This window comes from Nomascus leucogenys, chromosome 22a (assembly GCF_006542625.1).
Source record: "Nomascus leucogenys isolate Asia chromosome 22a, Asia_NLE_v1, whole genome shotgun sequence".
Lineage (NCBI taxonomy): Eukaryota > Metazoa > Chordata > Mammalia > Primates > Hylobatidae > Nomascus > Nomascus leucogenys.
Window position 1 is genome coordinate 138,745,549 of NC_044402.1, and position 16,306 is coordinate 138,761,854.

The following is a 16,306-nucleotide window of genomic DNA, read 5'->3' on the forward strand; positions in this document are numbered from 1 at the left end:
TTTCTATTCCGCGTGTTGTGGGATAACTTAGTGCCGTCCCCTCCGATGAACCAGTGCCTGCGAAAGCCCTTGAGATTTGGGAAGCAGGCGGCACAGATCTTGGAGGTTACCTTGTTCTTAATCAGTCCTCAGGCAGTAGCCTCTATCGCGAGCGAACACCCGCTTCCCGAGGCCGTCGGTCGGCAGAGGAGGGGCCAGGCGCCCGATCCCAGATCCCCTTCCCCCGCCCCGCCAGGCCCCGCCTGCGCGGGCACAGCCGTCCTCCCGCAAATCCCTCCCGCGGAACCCCCAGTCCTGCCTGCGCGGAGGCGGTACGGCGGGCAGGGGCGGGGCGCAGCGGCGCGTCCGTTGCTAAGGCCGCGCAGCCTTAGTGACCGAACGCCCTGCGGCGGCCGCGCAGGCGCTGTGGTGGGCTCCGGTGCACTGTGGGATGGAAACCGGAGCGGCGCGTCCTGGCGGGACCGGGTGGCGGCGGGGCCGGCGGCGGCCAGGGACCCGTTCTTAGGCTCGGCCGAGCCGGCTGAGGGGCGCGGGCGGCCAGCGGGCAGCGGACGCCGTCATGAACGCGGCGGTGGTGAGGCGGACGCAGGAGGCGCTGGGGAAGGTGATTCGGAGGCCGCCACTGACAGAGAAGCTGCTGAGCAAGCCCCCGTTCCGCTACCTGCACGACATCATCACGGAGGTGGGCGCCGGGGGCCGGGCCCGGCCAGGTGCGGGTTGGGATTCCGGTGGGCGCCGAGGTCAGGGCCCGGGCCGGGTGGCGCCGGGTGCGAGCCGGGCTCGGGCTTAGCTGCGGGTCGGGGGCCGGGGCTGGGCCGGAGTCCGGGCCAGGGCCGGGTGTGAACCGGGTGTGGGCCGGGCTCGGGGTGCAGGTCGGGGGCCGGGTTAGGGCCGAGTGTGGACTGGGTGTGGGCCGGGCTCGGGCTGTAGGTCGGGGACCGGTTCAGGGCCGGGTGTGGGCCGGGCGCAGGGTGCGGGTCGGAGGCCGGGGTCAGTTCCGGGGTCGGGCCGAGAGCTCTGTGCGGCCCCTGCCCGGGAGCCCGGCCTGTAGGCCCAATTCCGCGGCGCTCTCCTTGAGGAGGTCCTGCCCCTCCCCCGGCTCCGGGCCGCAGCTTACAGGAAGGCTGCGGGCCCTCGGGGAGCATTCTTACTTCTTCCCTGCCTGCCCGTGTATCTCCTTAGAGTGCATCTTCCATCATTCCTGGCAGAGCTGCTTCTGTGACTCCTGCCTCGTCTAACCCCGCAGAACCCCTCTCGCTTGCCCTGAAGCACGTAGCACGTGGAAGGCACTCCCTAAATCCTGGGAGAATGGAAATAATATTTTTTATACAACCCTTCTGCCCCAAAGTTTCCCTCCATACCACATTTTGGGTGCTTAATAAATGCCTGTGGGTGAATTTAGTGGAGGTGGTTGTAGGGAGACTTGGCAGGAAAAACTGTAACAGAGCTGCACACCCTGCCCTAAATTGAGATTGGTGGTCTCTGTAGCTTTTCCCCACTTGCGGATGGTGTGCTCCTCAGTGACGGAGACCTGGCTTGCTTATTAGCATGGCTCTGGTGATCTGCACTGGGTAAGGTACGTAGAAATTGCACAACAAACATCCCCTGTTGAGTGGGACCTGTCAAGCTCGTGGTAACTCCCTGGTAACTCTCAGTAGCGTCACTGCAGCGGGCGCAGCACTCATTTCCATGATGGACCCAAGGGTACGTGGGAACTCAGAGGTGTGTTTTGGGATTTAGGATTCAGGTTGGACTTGCAGACTTCCAGGGCCTCATGACCTCACCTGGTGATGGTCCTCAAGCTCTGTTTCTCACTCTTTTCAACAGGTTGGGTGCCTTATTCTTGCACAGACTTTGCTTTACTGGTTCTGCCCTCCTACCTTAGCTTATAACGTGTGGTCTCCTGGAGCGTGTGCCTCTGTGTTAAAACAGTGCCTAAAAATGCTGTCGAATCCACCCACATCCCAAGGCACCGCCAGCCCTGGTCATGTCCTCCCAGCTGGTGCAGCACTTACAGCCTGTCCTGGACAGTGTGTGGGGAGGGGACCTGATGTGTGGATAGCCTGCTGGAAGCGGGACAGTGTGCCGCATCACCACCGTCTCGTGAAGTAAGCAGGTACCCGTCCTCTGACCCAGAGGGAACAAGAGCCAGTGTGAGCACAGCCCAGCTGTGGCTGCCAAAGCCTTTATTCTCCCAGTCATGTCTGCCCCACTGAAATGCAGAGCCCTAGGAGGGAGGCGCAGGGAGTGTGCCTTATCCTTGTGGGGCAGTGGTGGCGCTCAGCTCACGGTGGCTGTCCAGTCACTACCGCATAGTTGGTCAGAGGCATCCTAATGGGAGAGGAGGAGGAACATGGGCTGGGTGCTGTGGCTCACGCCTGTAATCCCAGCACTCTGGGAGGCCAAGGCAGGCAGATCGCTTGAGCCCAGGTGTTCAAGACCAGCCTGGCCAACATGGTAAAACTCCATCTCTACTGAAAATACAAAAATTAGCTGAGTGTGGTGGTGCACCTGTAACCCCAGCTACTCAGGAGGCCGAGTAGGGAAGATTGCTTGAGCTGGGAAGGTTGAGGATGCAGTGAGCCTTGATTGTACCACTGCACTCCAGCCTGGGTGACAGGGTAAGACCCTGTCTCAAAAAAAAAAAAAAAAAAAAAAAAAAAAAGGATTGCCTTCCTGGCCAGGTAGATAGGGCGTGTGGAACGAGTTGCGTGTTCCCAGTTAGGAACGACTGGTCTCCTCTTCTCCCATAGACTTCCTCATCTGATGCCAAAGTTGATTTCTCTCCCTGTGTAAAGATAAATAAATTATCACCTACTTGATAAAGATGTTAGAATGACTGACATATTGGAAAGGATTTTCAGATAATAGGTGGAGCACCTCTTATGAAAATGCTTTACTGTCCTGAATATTATACATACATCACTATATTAGTATTTTAGCTGTAGCTAAACTAAACACCCCGTTTCATTAAGCTAAGTGTGGATCCTGTGACGTTAGTGTCTCTTGTCACTTACAGTTATTGCTCACAATTTTTTTTTTTTTTTTAGAGGGAGTCTTGCTCTGTCACCCAGGCTGGAGTGCAGTGGCACAATCTCCACTCACTGCAACTTACGCCTCCCGGGTTCAAGCAATTCTCCTGTTTCAGCCTCCTGAGTAGCTGGGACTACAGGCACATGCCACCATGCCCAGCTAATTTTTGTATTTTTAGTAGAGATGGGGTTTCGCCATGTTGGCCGGGCTGATCTCGAACTCCTGACCTCAGGTGATCTGCCTGCCTCGGCCTCCCAAAGTGCCGGGATTACAGGTGTGAGCTACTGCACCCAGCCTGTTGCTCACAGTTTTAACTGACAGCATCCTGGGAAAACCTCAACAGGGACAAAATGAAAATGTTCCAGGAATGTTAAATGCAGGATGCTCTTAATATTCTAACTGTCATCTCAAGAAAAACAGTAGCACACCTCTTACATAGTGTGGTGTGGAATGAAAACTCCTAGATTCATTAATACCTAACTTGATGCAAATTAAGGAGTTGTGGCTTGATTTCAGAGGAGGCTGGCATTAGGGTGGGACTGTCTTGTTTTTAAAACACGTCTCCCCATAATAAATATGCTTTATTAGCTGACCTACAACATGTGGCTATGGGCATACCCGTCCTTACCACATACCATGCAGCTTGCTGGTAAGGGTCCCGGCTGTTCAAAATGCTTGTTGCTACAAATTGTATTGATTTTACAGTAACCTACCACATTTCAAAAAACTTCAGTCTGAGACAACCCAGGACCCTGGCTGGGTGTGGGGGTTGAGAGGAACAGAAAAAATAATTGCCCTAAAAGCTGGTTTTAGGGCTAATTAGGAGGTACAGGTTACCTGAGGGAAGGGATGATTGGGGAGTGAACCAAAGCAATGAGGTGTGGAGCCTGCCACCATCTTAAGAAGTGAGTAATGACACGTGGTGAGGAGAAAAGACCCTTGCAGAACTTCTAGTCTTAGAAAACTAGGCTGAGAAATTTCTTTTTTCTTCTCTTTCTTTCTTTTTTTTTTTTTTTTGAGACAGAGTCTCACTCTGTTGCCCAGGCTGGAGTCCTGTGGTGCGATTCCGACTCACTCCAACCTCCGCCTCCGGGATTCAAGCAATTCTGTTGCCTCAGCCTCCTGAGTAGCTGGGATTACAGGTGCCCACCATCACACTTGGCTAATTTTTGTATTTTTAGTAGAGACAGGGTTTCACCATGTTGGCCAGGCTGGTCTTGAACGCCTGACCTCAAGTGATCCACCCGCCTCGGCCTCCCAAAGTGCCGGAATTACAGGTGTAAGCCACTGTGCCCAACCAAAGTTCCTTTTCTGTTTGGAATCTGTTCCCTCCATTGCACCTGAAGGACTCTTGTAAAATGCCGTTCCAGGTCCTCCTCGTGGTCCTTCGGCTCAGTTCATGTCCCTGAGTGGCTTCACAGGGCCTCTGCACCAGGCCCCGAGTGTCTCTCTGGCCTCAGGCTCCTGCCGTCCTACATTTCTTTTGATCTCTTGCACAGGACTCTGTGGGTCCTGGACCTTGTGTGGACTTTTTTTTTTTTTTCTTTTTTTTGAGATGGAGTCTGGCTCTGTCGCCAGGCTGGAGTGCAGTGGTACGATCTCAGCTCCCTGCAGTCTCTTCTTCCCGCTTCAAGTGATTCTCCTGCCTCAGCCTCCCGAGTAGTTGGGACTATATGCGTGCGCCACCACACCCAGATAATTTTTGTATTTTTAGTGGAGACGGGGTTTCACCATGTTGGCCAGGATGGTCTCGATCTCCTGACCTCACGATCTGTCCACCTCAGCCTCCCAAAGTGCTGGGATTACAGGTGTGAGCCACCACGCCCAGCCATGTTGGACTTTTTTATGTCCGGCGTGTGCATCCGAAATGTCCCCTTGCCCAACTCTTCTGTAAGCCTGGTCCCCATCTAGGTATGATTCCTCCAGGAGGGGTTCCCTGCCACTCCTGCCCCCCCTGGATTGTGGATTAGGTAGAAGCCTGAGTGCTTCCTTAGTACCTGCATGGTGTCATCTTTACCCGTCTGTCCACACAGCCAGACGAAGTTCTGAGAGGATCTGGCTGGCTTCTGCCCTGCACAGCACGTGTAGTAGACATCAAATATTTCTTGAGTAAGTGGATGATTCAAATCTGGGCTGCTAGTCAATTCTGACATCTCCCAAGTGTGGAGTTGAGTGGATGAGGCTGATGAGGCTGTCTGTGAGGCTGTCTGTGAGGTGACATGGTGGCCTTTCTTTCTCTCTTGAAGGTGATTAGAATGACTGGTTTCATGAAGGGCCTCTACACAGACGCCGAGATGAAGTCTGATAATGTGAAGGTGGGTCTGAGTCGGGCTTCTCCTGTTGACTCCTCGCCTTAATGGATGGGATTTTTTGTAGGCCTGGTAGTGTGGCGTGTGTCATTTCTCTGTTGCATGTGGTTGGAATACAAGGTCAGTGAATTCATAAATTGATATATCTACCCTTTCTCATTTCATTTTCTCATTGTGGCAACTGGATGTCATGCTAGTTTTATTCACTGAAAAATGGGATTGGTATTTCAAAGGTTAATGCTAGCCCATCAACTAAATTAACGGCTTTAATGAATTGTTTTTGTTTTGTCAGTAAAAGGTCAGTATTTCTAGATTTGTTATATATCTAAAAACAGCTTTGTATGTAAACAGAAACTATCCTATGCCTGTTGAACATACTGAAGATAATGCACACTCTTCAAAGTATTGTAATATTTGTATTTTCAATGGAAATGTTTCAGGATAAAGATGCAAAAATTAGCTTCCTACAAAAGGCCATAGATGTGGTTGTAATGGTGTCGGGAGAGCCACTGTTGGCCAAACCAGCCCGAATCGTCGCGGGGCATGAGCCTGAAAGAACAAATGAGCTGCTCCAGATAATTGGAAAATGCTGTCTCAACAAGGTACTACTGCCGTCCTGGCATTTTGAACTTACTTAGTACTTGAGTAAAAAGTAGTCGGGGGTGAGGGACTCACATGTGCAGGCGGTTTAGGGAAGGAGTTTCAGTGCCGTCTGTCAAACACTGTGCTTTGAATCTGATCCCACCCCTTCTGGAGCCCCAGAGATACAGGAGGAGTAATTTAATACTGAATGATAAAACAAATAAGGTATGTAATCGCAAGTTCTGCAAGCTTTCAGTAGAAAATCGAGAACCCCGCAGGCACACTGTGCCCGGCTGGAGGCTGGAGGCTGCAGGCCCAGGCTTCCATGCCCTCTGGCTTTCTCCTTTCTGAGGCTCCCTTGAGGACAGGTGGCTGCTTCCAGCCAGGGCCGCAGTGGCTGTAGGAGCTGCTTTTCTTCTTCTCTGGGTCTTATGGGAGTCTGTTCTCTTCCTGCATCTCCAGCCTCTGGTGTCTGCTTGCCTGTCACCCTTTCTCTCTCTCTCGGTTGCTGTTTCAGTTGTACGGGGAGTAGATTTTTTCCTTCTTGAGCTTTTCACTGTGGGCTAGAAACTTGGGTGTCAGGCCGCAGGCTTCTCTGGTTAGGTCCAGCTTGGGCCATGTTTGCCCAAATGTTGGAGAAGGTCTTTCCCCAGCGTCTTCCTTCTTTTGAAGGCTGAGTAGTCCTCCGTGGAGGAGCAGGTTGGACTTGTATTGAGAGTATAATTCATACAGTTTTTCACATACCTAGTGGGTGGTTGGCTGGAGGCTAACCTTAAATGTGACCCAAATGGGAACAGGTAGGTTTCACCCCCCTCAACAGCAGTGGGTCGTGGAGGTGCATAGTGGTATCAGGCCGACTCCTAGGAGGCCCCCTCAGTGCAGGTCCAGCATGCAAACTTCGAGACTTGGAAGCAGACCTTGCCAGCACACTGGCCTCTGTCCCTAGGCTCCCCAGCTCCCCTTCCCGGGTCCTTTATGTTTCTCATCTTTCTAAAAAGCACATCTGGCTCCTGTCTCCTCTGCTGAATCTTCTCCAGCTTCCAGTAGCCTCGGGGCTGGGCCAGCTCCATGGCACAGCTTGTGAGGCTCCTGGAGACCTGCTGCTACTTCTCTGCCTTCAGATTCTTCTCTCGTTTCCCATACCTTAGCCCTCCATTCCAGTCGCCACGCACCCCTGCATTCGGCCCTGGCCTGCTGTCTCCCGTCGGCCTCTTGCCCTGGTGCCTGCTGGCTTCTTGGTGCCTGAGCTGCCTTCCTCCTCCAGCCTCACCCAGCAGCAACGTGGCATCTGTGAGCGCTTCCTTGAGCCTGGGCCTCTCCTCCCTCCCAGGCAGACTTAGGTGTCCCTGTAGGCTTCCTATAGGCTGTTAATTGTTGTGTTTATCTGTGTCCCCAGTACACGCTGTGTCTTTGGCCTAAATGGAGCCTAGCACGCGGCAGTCACTCAGCGTGTGCTTGTGGAATGAGTGAGTGAGTGAGTGGGACTCCTGACTGAGGTGTCCTACACTCTGGATGGCTGTCAGGGATGCTGGAGAAGGAATTTTTGCATTTGATGGGGCTTGAATCAGATCAGTGGTTTTTTCCCCATAATTTTATTATCGTGTTAAAGTCCATATAACATAAAATTTGCCATCTTAACCATGTTGAAGTGTACACTTCAGTGCTGGTAAATTCATTCATGTGCAGCCATCACCACCTTCCATCTCCAGGACTCTTCTTGCAAAACAGACTCTGTCCCCATGAAACACTAACTTCCTCTTCTCCCGTACCCCGGCCCCTGGCATCCTCCATTCTACTTTCTGTCTCTATGAATCTGACTACTGTAGGGACCTCGGATAAGTGGGGTCATAGAGTGTTTGTCCTTTTTTTGACTGGCTTATTTCACTTAATATAATGTTCTCAAGGTTTATCCATGTTGTGGCATGTATCAGAATTTCATCCCTTTTTAGGGCTGAATAATATTCCATTGTAATGGATATACCACATTTTGTTTATCCACTCAACTGTCAATGGTACAGTTTGCTCCCACATTTTAGCTATTATGAATAATACTGCTATGAACATGGGTATACAAATATCTCTTCAAGACCCCGTTTTCCATTTTTTTGGATAAATACCCAGAAGAGGAATTATTGAGTCATATGGTAAATCTGTGCCTAATTTTTTGAGGAACTGTTATACTGTTTTCCATAATGGCTGCATCATTTTACATTTCCATCAACAGTGCATGAGAGTTTTAATTTCTCCTTATCCTTGCCAATGCTTGTTGTTTTGGGTTTTTTTTTAGGAGCAGCCATCCTAATGGGTGTGAGGTGGTTAGATAAAATCATAAGGCACTTACGGCTGGGATTCTACGATCCCATTAGAAGTTTAACATATTTGTAGTAGAGTTGCATGGGTCAGCTTTATTGACCTTGAACACACACATTCACATTTGACAGCTTGGGTAGACTTGAACCAGGATTCATTTAGCTTGGGTGGACGCTACTGTTAGTGACCAAAGTGCTGAAAGTAATAGTTATCAAGATATGCTGTGCTTTGTATGTGATAATAACATGTTCAAAAAATATTTTATCCTTTGAATTTCACTGTAGACAGAGAATCTGTCTCATAAGCTATCTTTGAATGGTGATGTTCTATTTGTTACGTGTGCGGATCTCATTTCACCTAACACCTCATTTCCTTCCATTTGGACGACAAGCTCTCTAGTGACGATGCGGTGCGGAGGGTTTTAGCTGGAGAGAAGGGAGAAGTGAAAGGCCGGGCCTCACTGACCTCAAGATCTCAGGAACTGGATAATAAGAATGTGCAAGAAGAAGAGTCCAGAGTTCACAAAAATGCAGAGGTGAATTCCAAGTCGCACATCTTCGAAAATGAAATAGTGAGTCTTTTTGTAGTTTAGGTAAAAGCATTCATAAATGACTTTATTTTTATTTCGTAGGATAGAGGAGACTCTGCAATAAAAGAGAGAAGTACAAGCAGAGATCGAAAACAGAAGGAAGAATTGAAAGAAGACAGCAAGCCAAGAGAAAAGGACAAGGACAAGGAGAAGGCCAAGGAGAATGGCGGAAACAGACACAGAGAAGGGGAGAGAGAGAGAGCCAAAGCCCGGGCCAGGCCAGACAGCGAGCGACAGAAAGACAGAGGCAACAGGGAGCGGGACAGAGACTCCAAGCGCGAGAAGGAAACAGAGCGAAAGAGTGAGGGGGGGAAAGAGAAGGAGAGACTGAGAGACAGGGACCGAGAGCACGACCGGGACAAAGGGAGGGACAGGGACAGACGGAGAGTGAAAAACGGGGAGCACTCCCGGGACCCGGACAGGGAGAAGAACAGAGAGCATGACAAACCCGAGAAAAAGGTAAAGTCTTGCTGAAAACCTCGTCTTTTGCTTAGCAAGAGTTTGTGGTGGTCTCAAATGTGATTTTTATCTTTCTTACAATATGACTAGGAAACTGGTTCTCTTTTATGCCTATTTAAAATTATGACAATCTTGGATTCTCAATAGAAACCCAAAGAGATACTTATTTCTTGTCAGTCGTGTTTTGGGTTTTTTTGTTCATCCCCTAATAGAAGTTTATTGTTCAGCCGATCATTTATTAAGGCATTATTCTGTGAGTTTTTAACCATTTCCTACTTCATGTCCAGGGAGAATTCTGCTGGATTATAAGCTCCCTAAGAGCAAAAGCCAGAGATTTCACTCATGTTCACTGTTGGATGCCCAGTTTGGTAGAGTGTCTGACACATAGCAGCTTTGCAGTGAATATTTGGTGGTGGAATGGATTGAGCATCCAGGCAAGGGGTGATGGGCTTTTCTGATCATGAAACACTGGATGGAATTGATCAATTGATAGTGGTTTCTGAGGTCTCCCTTTATGGAATTTTGATGTGGGAGTGGTGGAAGATAATTTGAAGGGGGAAGTCAGGAAAATATTAAATGCTTGCTCTTTTTAGGGTTTAATGATTCCCCACCAGGCATGTAGCGAAATCAACGTTTTTCAGAGTTTGAGCTGATTTGCCAAGTTGCTCTTGTCCTTGTCTCGCAGGTGTTTTAAGATGTGTTGCTTCTCCCGTGCGTGTCGTTTGTGTCACTCTCAGTATTGCTCTGAAGGCTTTGGAGCAGCCTCCACCTTGGCGTTGCAAGCAGTGTTTATGCGCAGTCTGAGTTGTGCATGTGGTGTCTTTAGGAGCATGGACGTTGCTCAGTTATTAAGGGTTAGGGCTGCTTTCAAGGGCTTTTAGGCATTAGCAGATAAGTACAATAAGACCTGAGTTTACTGTAATTATCGTTTAATTAAATTTTCAGGTAAATTTAGGGTTTGCCAGGAAATCCTATTGGTTTCAAACTGTTTTCTAAATGTGTCAATTCTTTCTGGACCCACCATGTGTATTGGGGACGTTTTCCCAGACACCCATTCTTTGGGGGATGTCAGATTATAAAGCATCCTGCGAAGCTGTTGGAAATCATCTTGTCTCCAGCTGCTAGGAAGGAGGACACTGAGGTCGGGAAGGGATCCAGATCTGCCCAGTTGATCCAGCCGGGCAGTGAGGGGCAGGGCCTGAGCTGGTGCCATGGCCTCTTCCTCCCGGGACAGCCTTCTTGTCTTGTGGCACTGCCCACAAGGGTGTACCTGCCCAGGGGAGGGGGGTGGGCACCACAGGACTGACCCTGAGGGAATCCTGTAAACCAGGCTTTCCTGTGGGGGTCAGTACAAGCTCGTTTTGCGATCTGTGGGTCACAATGGGATGGGAGGTGCCTATCGGGCAAGATTGTGGTTTTGTTAGTAATTGAACGTAGTGTTCTACAAGGCACTTTGGAGTTTTACTATTTAAAATGTCACTCTTTCCCCCTCCACTGCACATCCTGGAGTAATGTACCCTATGATATGTGTCATAACCTGGCTTTCCTTATGAGTCTTAGAAATTACAAAGACATTCTCCATCTTTTGCTCCTTTTTAGAGGTGTAAGAAAAAGTATTTTTCATGGACCTGATTTTTCTGAGGCACCAGTATATTCGGGTGTATTTTGCTGTGCATGAGGCAGCCTAGGAAGGGGCTAACCTTCCTCAGCTCTCAAGGCCTTCGGATTGAAGGTCCCCATGTTATGTTCCCTAAAACTGCTAATGAGGTGACTGGCTTTTTAAGTAGAAAGAAACCATTCCAAAGAAATTCTTACAGGCTCGGCCGGGCATGGTGGCTCACACTTGTAATCCCAGCACTTTGGGAGGCTGAGGCAGGTGGATCACGAGGTCAAGAGATCGAGACCATCCTGGCCAACACGGTGATGAAAACCTGTCTCTACTAAAAAAAAAAAAAAAAAAAAATACAAAAATTAGCTGGGTGTGGTGGCGCGTGCTTGTAGTCCCAGCTACTCAGGAGGCTGAGGCAGGAGAATCGTTTGAACTCAGGAAGCGGAGGTTGCAGTGAGCTGACATCATGCCACTGCACTCCAGCCTGGATGACAGAGTGAGACTCCATCTCAAACAACAATAACAACAAAAACAATAAAAAGAAATTCTTAGAGGCTGATATTTGGGAACATATCAGAGCCAAGTATAATGGTGGTTTTGTTTAGAAGCATCTGAGACCATGGTGAAGTGAGTTTTTCCTACTCGAGGCTGGTGCTTACTTGGCTGCCATGAGATTTGCGTGGATCTCGTGTGGTGGTTTTGCTTGCCAGGCTTTTCTGCGGACAATCTGGGGGCTTCTTCATTGAGCCGCATAGGTCTGGGAGGCAGCTGCATTCTTTCCTCTGGTAAAAAGTGCCAGGCAGGTGTGAGCTGCTGTGAGGCGCCTCCCAAGGAACCCCTGTTCCCAGGTACCTTAGTCACGTCTACGCTGGGGAGGCAAGAGACTCAAGTTCTAACCCCGGTTCTGCCTCAGTCATTCTTTATCCTCTTCCCCGTTTTATTCTGTCTAGTAGAGAGGCTGATGAGATCCCAGGCTACCTCATGGGCTTTTGCGAAGAAGAGGTGAAATAGTAGATATGAAAACACTTGGAAAATTAAGAGTGCAGTTGAGAGAGGCCAGGTGCTAGGTTAGACTGGCCATGTGGGGGTCCTGGGCCCCCCCTTAGCTGCCTCTTTTATGGGTAGCACCTGTGCAGTGCCCAGCTTGCAGTCATGGGTAATTACTGCTGATACAATCTGATACCTTCATAATTAACTTATGAGGACATTGAATTGTTGAAATATTGAACAGGCATTCTTTGCTTTTCAGTCTTCCTGGAAGAAAATCTCAATGAAGATAATTGTTCTACTCCTTCTACTCTGAAATATGTCTTCTAGAGAAGTGATTTAAGGCGTGAGATGAGATGGTATTTACAGTTTTCATGTAGTTTATGTTATGAGAGTGCTTTCCTCACTTAAAGTCTGAAGCCTTTGCTTAAAAAGAATTGCCCCATTCTATTAATAAAGTTAGCCTGTGATCAGCAGAGGCGGCTAGGAGCAGTTTCTCCATGGGTATTGGAGGTTTATATTGTTCATTCCCTCCCTCACTTCCAGATCCCCGGGTTTCACTGTGATGTGTTTCCAGGAAGTTCGGTGTGGCGTAGGGATTCGTGTTCCGTGTAGCTTCCTGAGAGGCAGGAGTATTTGAAGTCCTTGCCCACCTACTCTGCTCTTATGGGAAGAGATCTCCCTGCCATTGGCTTGGAAGACTCTTGGGGAATGCAGGCAGCAGTAACAGTTGTGGCAATCAGAGCTGGACTGGCGATGTGGTGTTCTCATGGGAAGAATGATTTCACTGTTGGTCAGTGTTATAGAAAATATCTTGGCATATTTTTAGATATTACGGATTGGAATAATTCTAAAAGTTTGAATTTTTTTTTTTAATAGTCAGCAAGCTCAGGGGAGATGTCTAAAGAGTTGTCAGATGGAACTTTTAAAGACTCCAAGGCTGAAACAGAGGTAAACTTTAAAAAATAACTTTAAGAGATGTCAACTTGTAGCTGTGTCGAAATAGTGAATGCTGTGTGCTCCCCTGGTCCACTGAGGCATGGAAGGAGCACATGGTCTGGGACTATCTGTAATAGGTCCATTTTATTTGGTTGTAAAAGTAATGAGTTAAATACTTTACCTCCTGGTAAAATAGATGGGTATGTGTATTCTCTGATTTTCTGTGGGGCACTCCTGGGTTTACTTACGCCTTTATATGACAAGTGTGATGTGTGGTGTGATAGGGTTTTCATTTTGGGGAGAAGGGGGAGGTGGCACTCAGGATGAGTCTGGAAGAGGCGTAAGTCACCAGGCAGACGGGGCCAGTGGGAGGGACCCCTCCAACCTCTGGTTGGCCTGTTCAGGACTCCACGATGCATTTTCTGGGGCTGGGTATGGTAGAAGCTCATCGTCTCCATGTGGGCCATCTTGTGGAGGTTACACTCATCCCAAGCAGTAGGGGCCACGGAGAGGTTGAAGCCAACTTTCATAATCCAATTCGCATTTCAAGAGGTATTCAGGAGGCTGCATGGGAGATGGGTTGGGCATAGAGTAGAGGCTGGGAGGCCAGTTAGGGGAGAGAGGTGGTGAGACTGGAACTGTGCCAGTGGAGGGAGGAATAGGATGTGCTGTTTCCTTTGATTTGTGTTCTGTTTAAATACATGTAAATTTTTACCTTCAGAGTTGCTTACAAGTGCATGTAAGCAATTAAGTATATAGCAACAGAAGTGGAGTCCTCATGAGCACATCCGATAAGACAGTGTTTCTCAAAGTGTGGTGAGCAGATTGTTGACCTTTTTAGGGCTGTACAGAACGATGGAATTCTAAATATAGTGTGAAAAGGGTTTTGGCCTCCGTGTAATTCACAGTCTCAGGTGTTGAGTCCTTAGTGGTATTGAGTTTTTAAAGCATATGGGCACTATTGCTGGATTTCATACTTGTTCTTCCTCAAGAAGAGCTTGAAAAGTAAGCCTACTTAAGATATTGCTGTGTAATGCATCAATTAATTTCTTTTCATTCTTTTTTCTTTAAGACTGAGATTTCCACTAGAGCATCCAAGTCATTGACAACAAAAACATCAAAACGGCGATCCAAAAATTCAGTGGAAGGTACTGCAAAACTTATATATGTAGCTGAAAATATGGATATTAGTGGTTTTTTTTTTTTTGTCTTAATCCCAATGTCTAGTAGGAAAGAACTCCTATGGCTGGAAAACAGACTTGCTGTGTCTGGGAATGAACAGTGTGTGGAAATAATGAAGATTTGTGGCTGTTACACATGCATGTGTGCACAAGTGTGCGAGCGATGACATCAGGGCAGAGTAGCCCCTCTTTGCTGGAGATCTGTGTTGTGATCAAATTTTCATTTTCCAGAAATACTTATCAGCCATCTTCATTTCAGTAGTTCCATCCTTTGCGTTGGCAGTCTGCATTTAATCCTGATGCAGGTTGGACATAGAGCATGTAGGCAGATAATGTTTATGTGTTTAAAAACCGCAGAAATTGTGATTGGAAGTCATGCTAAAAGCCGAACGTACAGGCCTGGCCTGCGGTCCGCTGAAGGATAGTACCTCATCATCTTGCCTAACACAAGAGTGTCAGGCAAATGCAGGGAAGCCCTGTTGGAGGCCACTGGCGTTGGAGGCTTATTTTTCATTGAAGTATGAAGTTACTTTGAATGAGCAGTGCTCGTTTCTGAAAAATCATCCTTTTCCTAAACTATGTAAGTTAAAGAAGGGTGGCAAGATGTAGTAGTGGGAGTTTTCCCATTAGAAAGGAGGCTTAGATGGTAGGTTCCACGTGTGCACAATAATTAGTAATGCGTTTGTGACCAGCTTAGTGCCAGAAGCCTTTGCTGTCTTTTGGTTGACCGCTGTGGGGTGGGTTTCTAGAAGCACAGTGGCTGGCACAAAGGGTGTGGCATTATGACTACTGCGTGCCCTTAATGGCCCTTCACCCCACACCTTCTCCAGTGTTGTAAAGGCATGCTGATTTTGATGGATGAAAAACAAAAAGGTTGATTACCAGTGAAATGGTACTTGTCGTCGTGTGTGAGTGTTTTGGGCTTTTCTGACCTGCCTGTTCTTTGGTTTCCCTGGGTTCTTCTTGCTTCTGGAGTCTGCGTTCTTACTGATTTGCTTGTGCGTGCTGTATGTTAAGGACATCTGCCAATTTGCCAACTTTTGCATGAGTGTTACTTTTTCAGTTTGTTCTACTAATTATATTTGGTTTGGTTTCTGATTTGCCTAAGTGTTAAATTGTTATGTGCTTGAGGCCTCTAATCTTTTTTTTGGTAATCTGTCCAGAGATTTGAGAGGTGATTTGCGTTTTATCATACTTTTTTTTTACTTAATTTCTTATGTTATCTCTTACTTTAATTTGTGGTATAAGGTGAGGCTCTGAATCTATTTTGTCAGAATAATTCATCTGTGATTCCAGGATCACTTATTCATTGAACGCTTCTCTCCTGCTCTGTGATGCCTTTTGTAGTCTGGGTTATGGGCCTTTTTGTGTGTGGTGTTTTTTACTTCCACTTTTTTATTTTTACTATTAGTTTCCTATCTTTGTTCTCTTCTGAAAAGTTTTAAGCCATCATATTTGCTTATTCTTCTGGATGAATTTTAAAAGCACTTCATGACTCAAGAATTCCACTCTTGCAAAATAAACTAACGTCTCAGAATTTAATTGGACTTGTGTTAAATATATGCTTTCATTAGTTTAGGAAGATTAGGCACCTCCAACTTCAGCTTAGTAAAGGTGTCCCCCTCTTCTGAGAACACGTTGCGTGTACTTGGGTGTGTCTGTTGGTCACAGTGGTTGCTCGCTGGTTTATTTAATTTAATTTAATTAATTAATTAATTTATTTATTTTGAGACGGAGTCTCACTCTCGCCAGACTGGAGTGCAGTGGCGCAATCTTGGCTCACTGCAGCCTCCGCCTCCCAGGTTCAAGTGATTCTCCTGCCTCAGCCTCCTGAGTAGCTGGGATTACATGTGTGCGCCACCATGCCCAGCTATTTTTTTTTGTATTTTTAGTACAGACAGGGTTTCACCATGTTGGCCAGGCTGGTCTCGAACTCCTGACCTCAAGTGATCCACCCGCCTCAGCCTCCCAAAGTGCTGGGATTACAGCTGTAAGCCACCACACCTGGCCTGTTGTTGCGTCTTAATCCAGTAGTTCTTCTGTTGATTCTTTTGGCTTTCCTAAGCAGACAGTTGTATCATCTGCTCGTCTTTTCTAGTTGCTTCTGATGTGTGCATCTGTGTTTACTGGTGAGCTTGTGCTCTAGGGTTCTTTTGTATGAACTTAAGAGATTTTGTTACCAGACATTTATGGGCTTTTTGACACTGAGCTTCCCTGAGCTATCAACAGCTCAGTGGACTCTTGTCTTCCCCTCCTGCTAGCCGGGCACTGACCTCCCCGTGGGTTCCCCAGCAAAGCTGGCACTCTG

At 47.9% G+C, this 16,306-nt stretch overlaps 1 protein-coding gene across 3 annotated transcripts in view; it reads left to right on the forward strand.

The window, feature by feature from the left end:
* Nucleotides 1-444: 444 nt before the first annotated feature.
* Nucleotides 445-16,306, forward strand: part of TRAF3IP1 (TRAF3 interacting protein 1) — a 79,382-nt gene continuing 63,520 nt past the window's right edge. The window contains exons 1-7 of one of the 3 annotated variants that reach the window (XM_003277484.4): nucleotides 445-682; nucleotides 5,280-5,348; nucleotides 5,783-5,944; nucleotides 8,626-8,769; nucleotides 8,866-9,282; nucleotides 12,758-12,829; nucleotides 13,890-13,965. In XM_003277484.4, coding sequence (XP_003277532.1) covers nucleotides 560-682; nucleotides 5,280-5,348; nucleotides 5,783-5,944; nucleotides 8,626-8,769; nucleotides 8,866-9,282; nucleotides 12,758-12,829; nucleotides 13,890-13,965 — 1,063 coding nt within the window. In that variant the 5' untranslated portion in view covers nucleotides 445-559. The remainder of the gene's footprint in view (nucleotides 683-5,279; nucleotides 5,349-5,782; nucleotides 5,945-8,625; nucleotides 8,770-8,865; nucleotides 9,283-12,757; nucleotides 12,830-13,889; nucleotides 13,966-16,306) is intronic. The other 2 variants (XM_003277483.4, XM_030803404.1) reach the window with 2 other exon arrangements.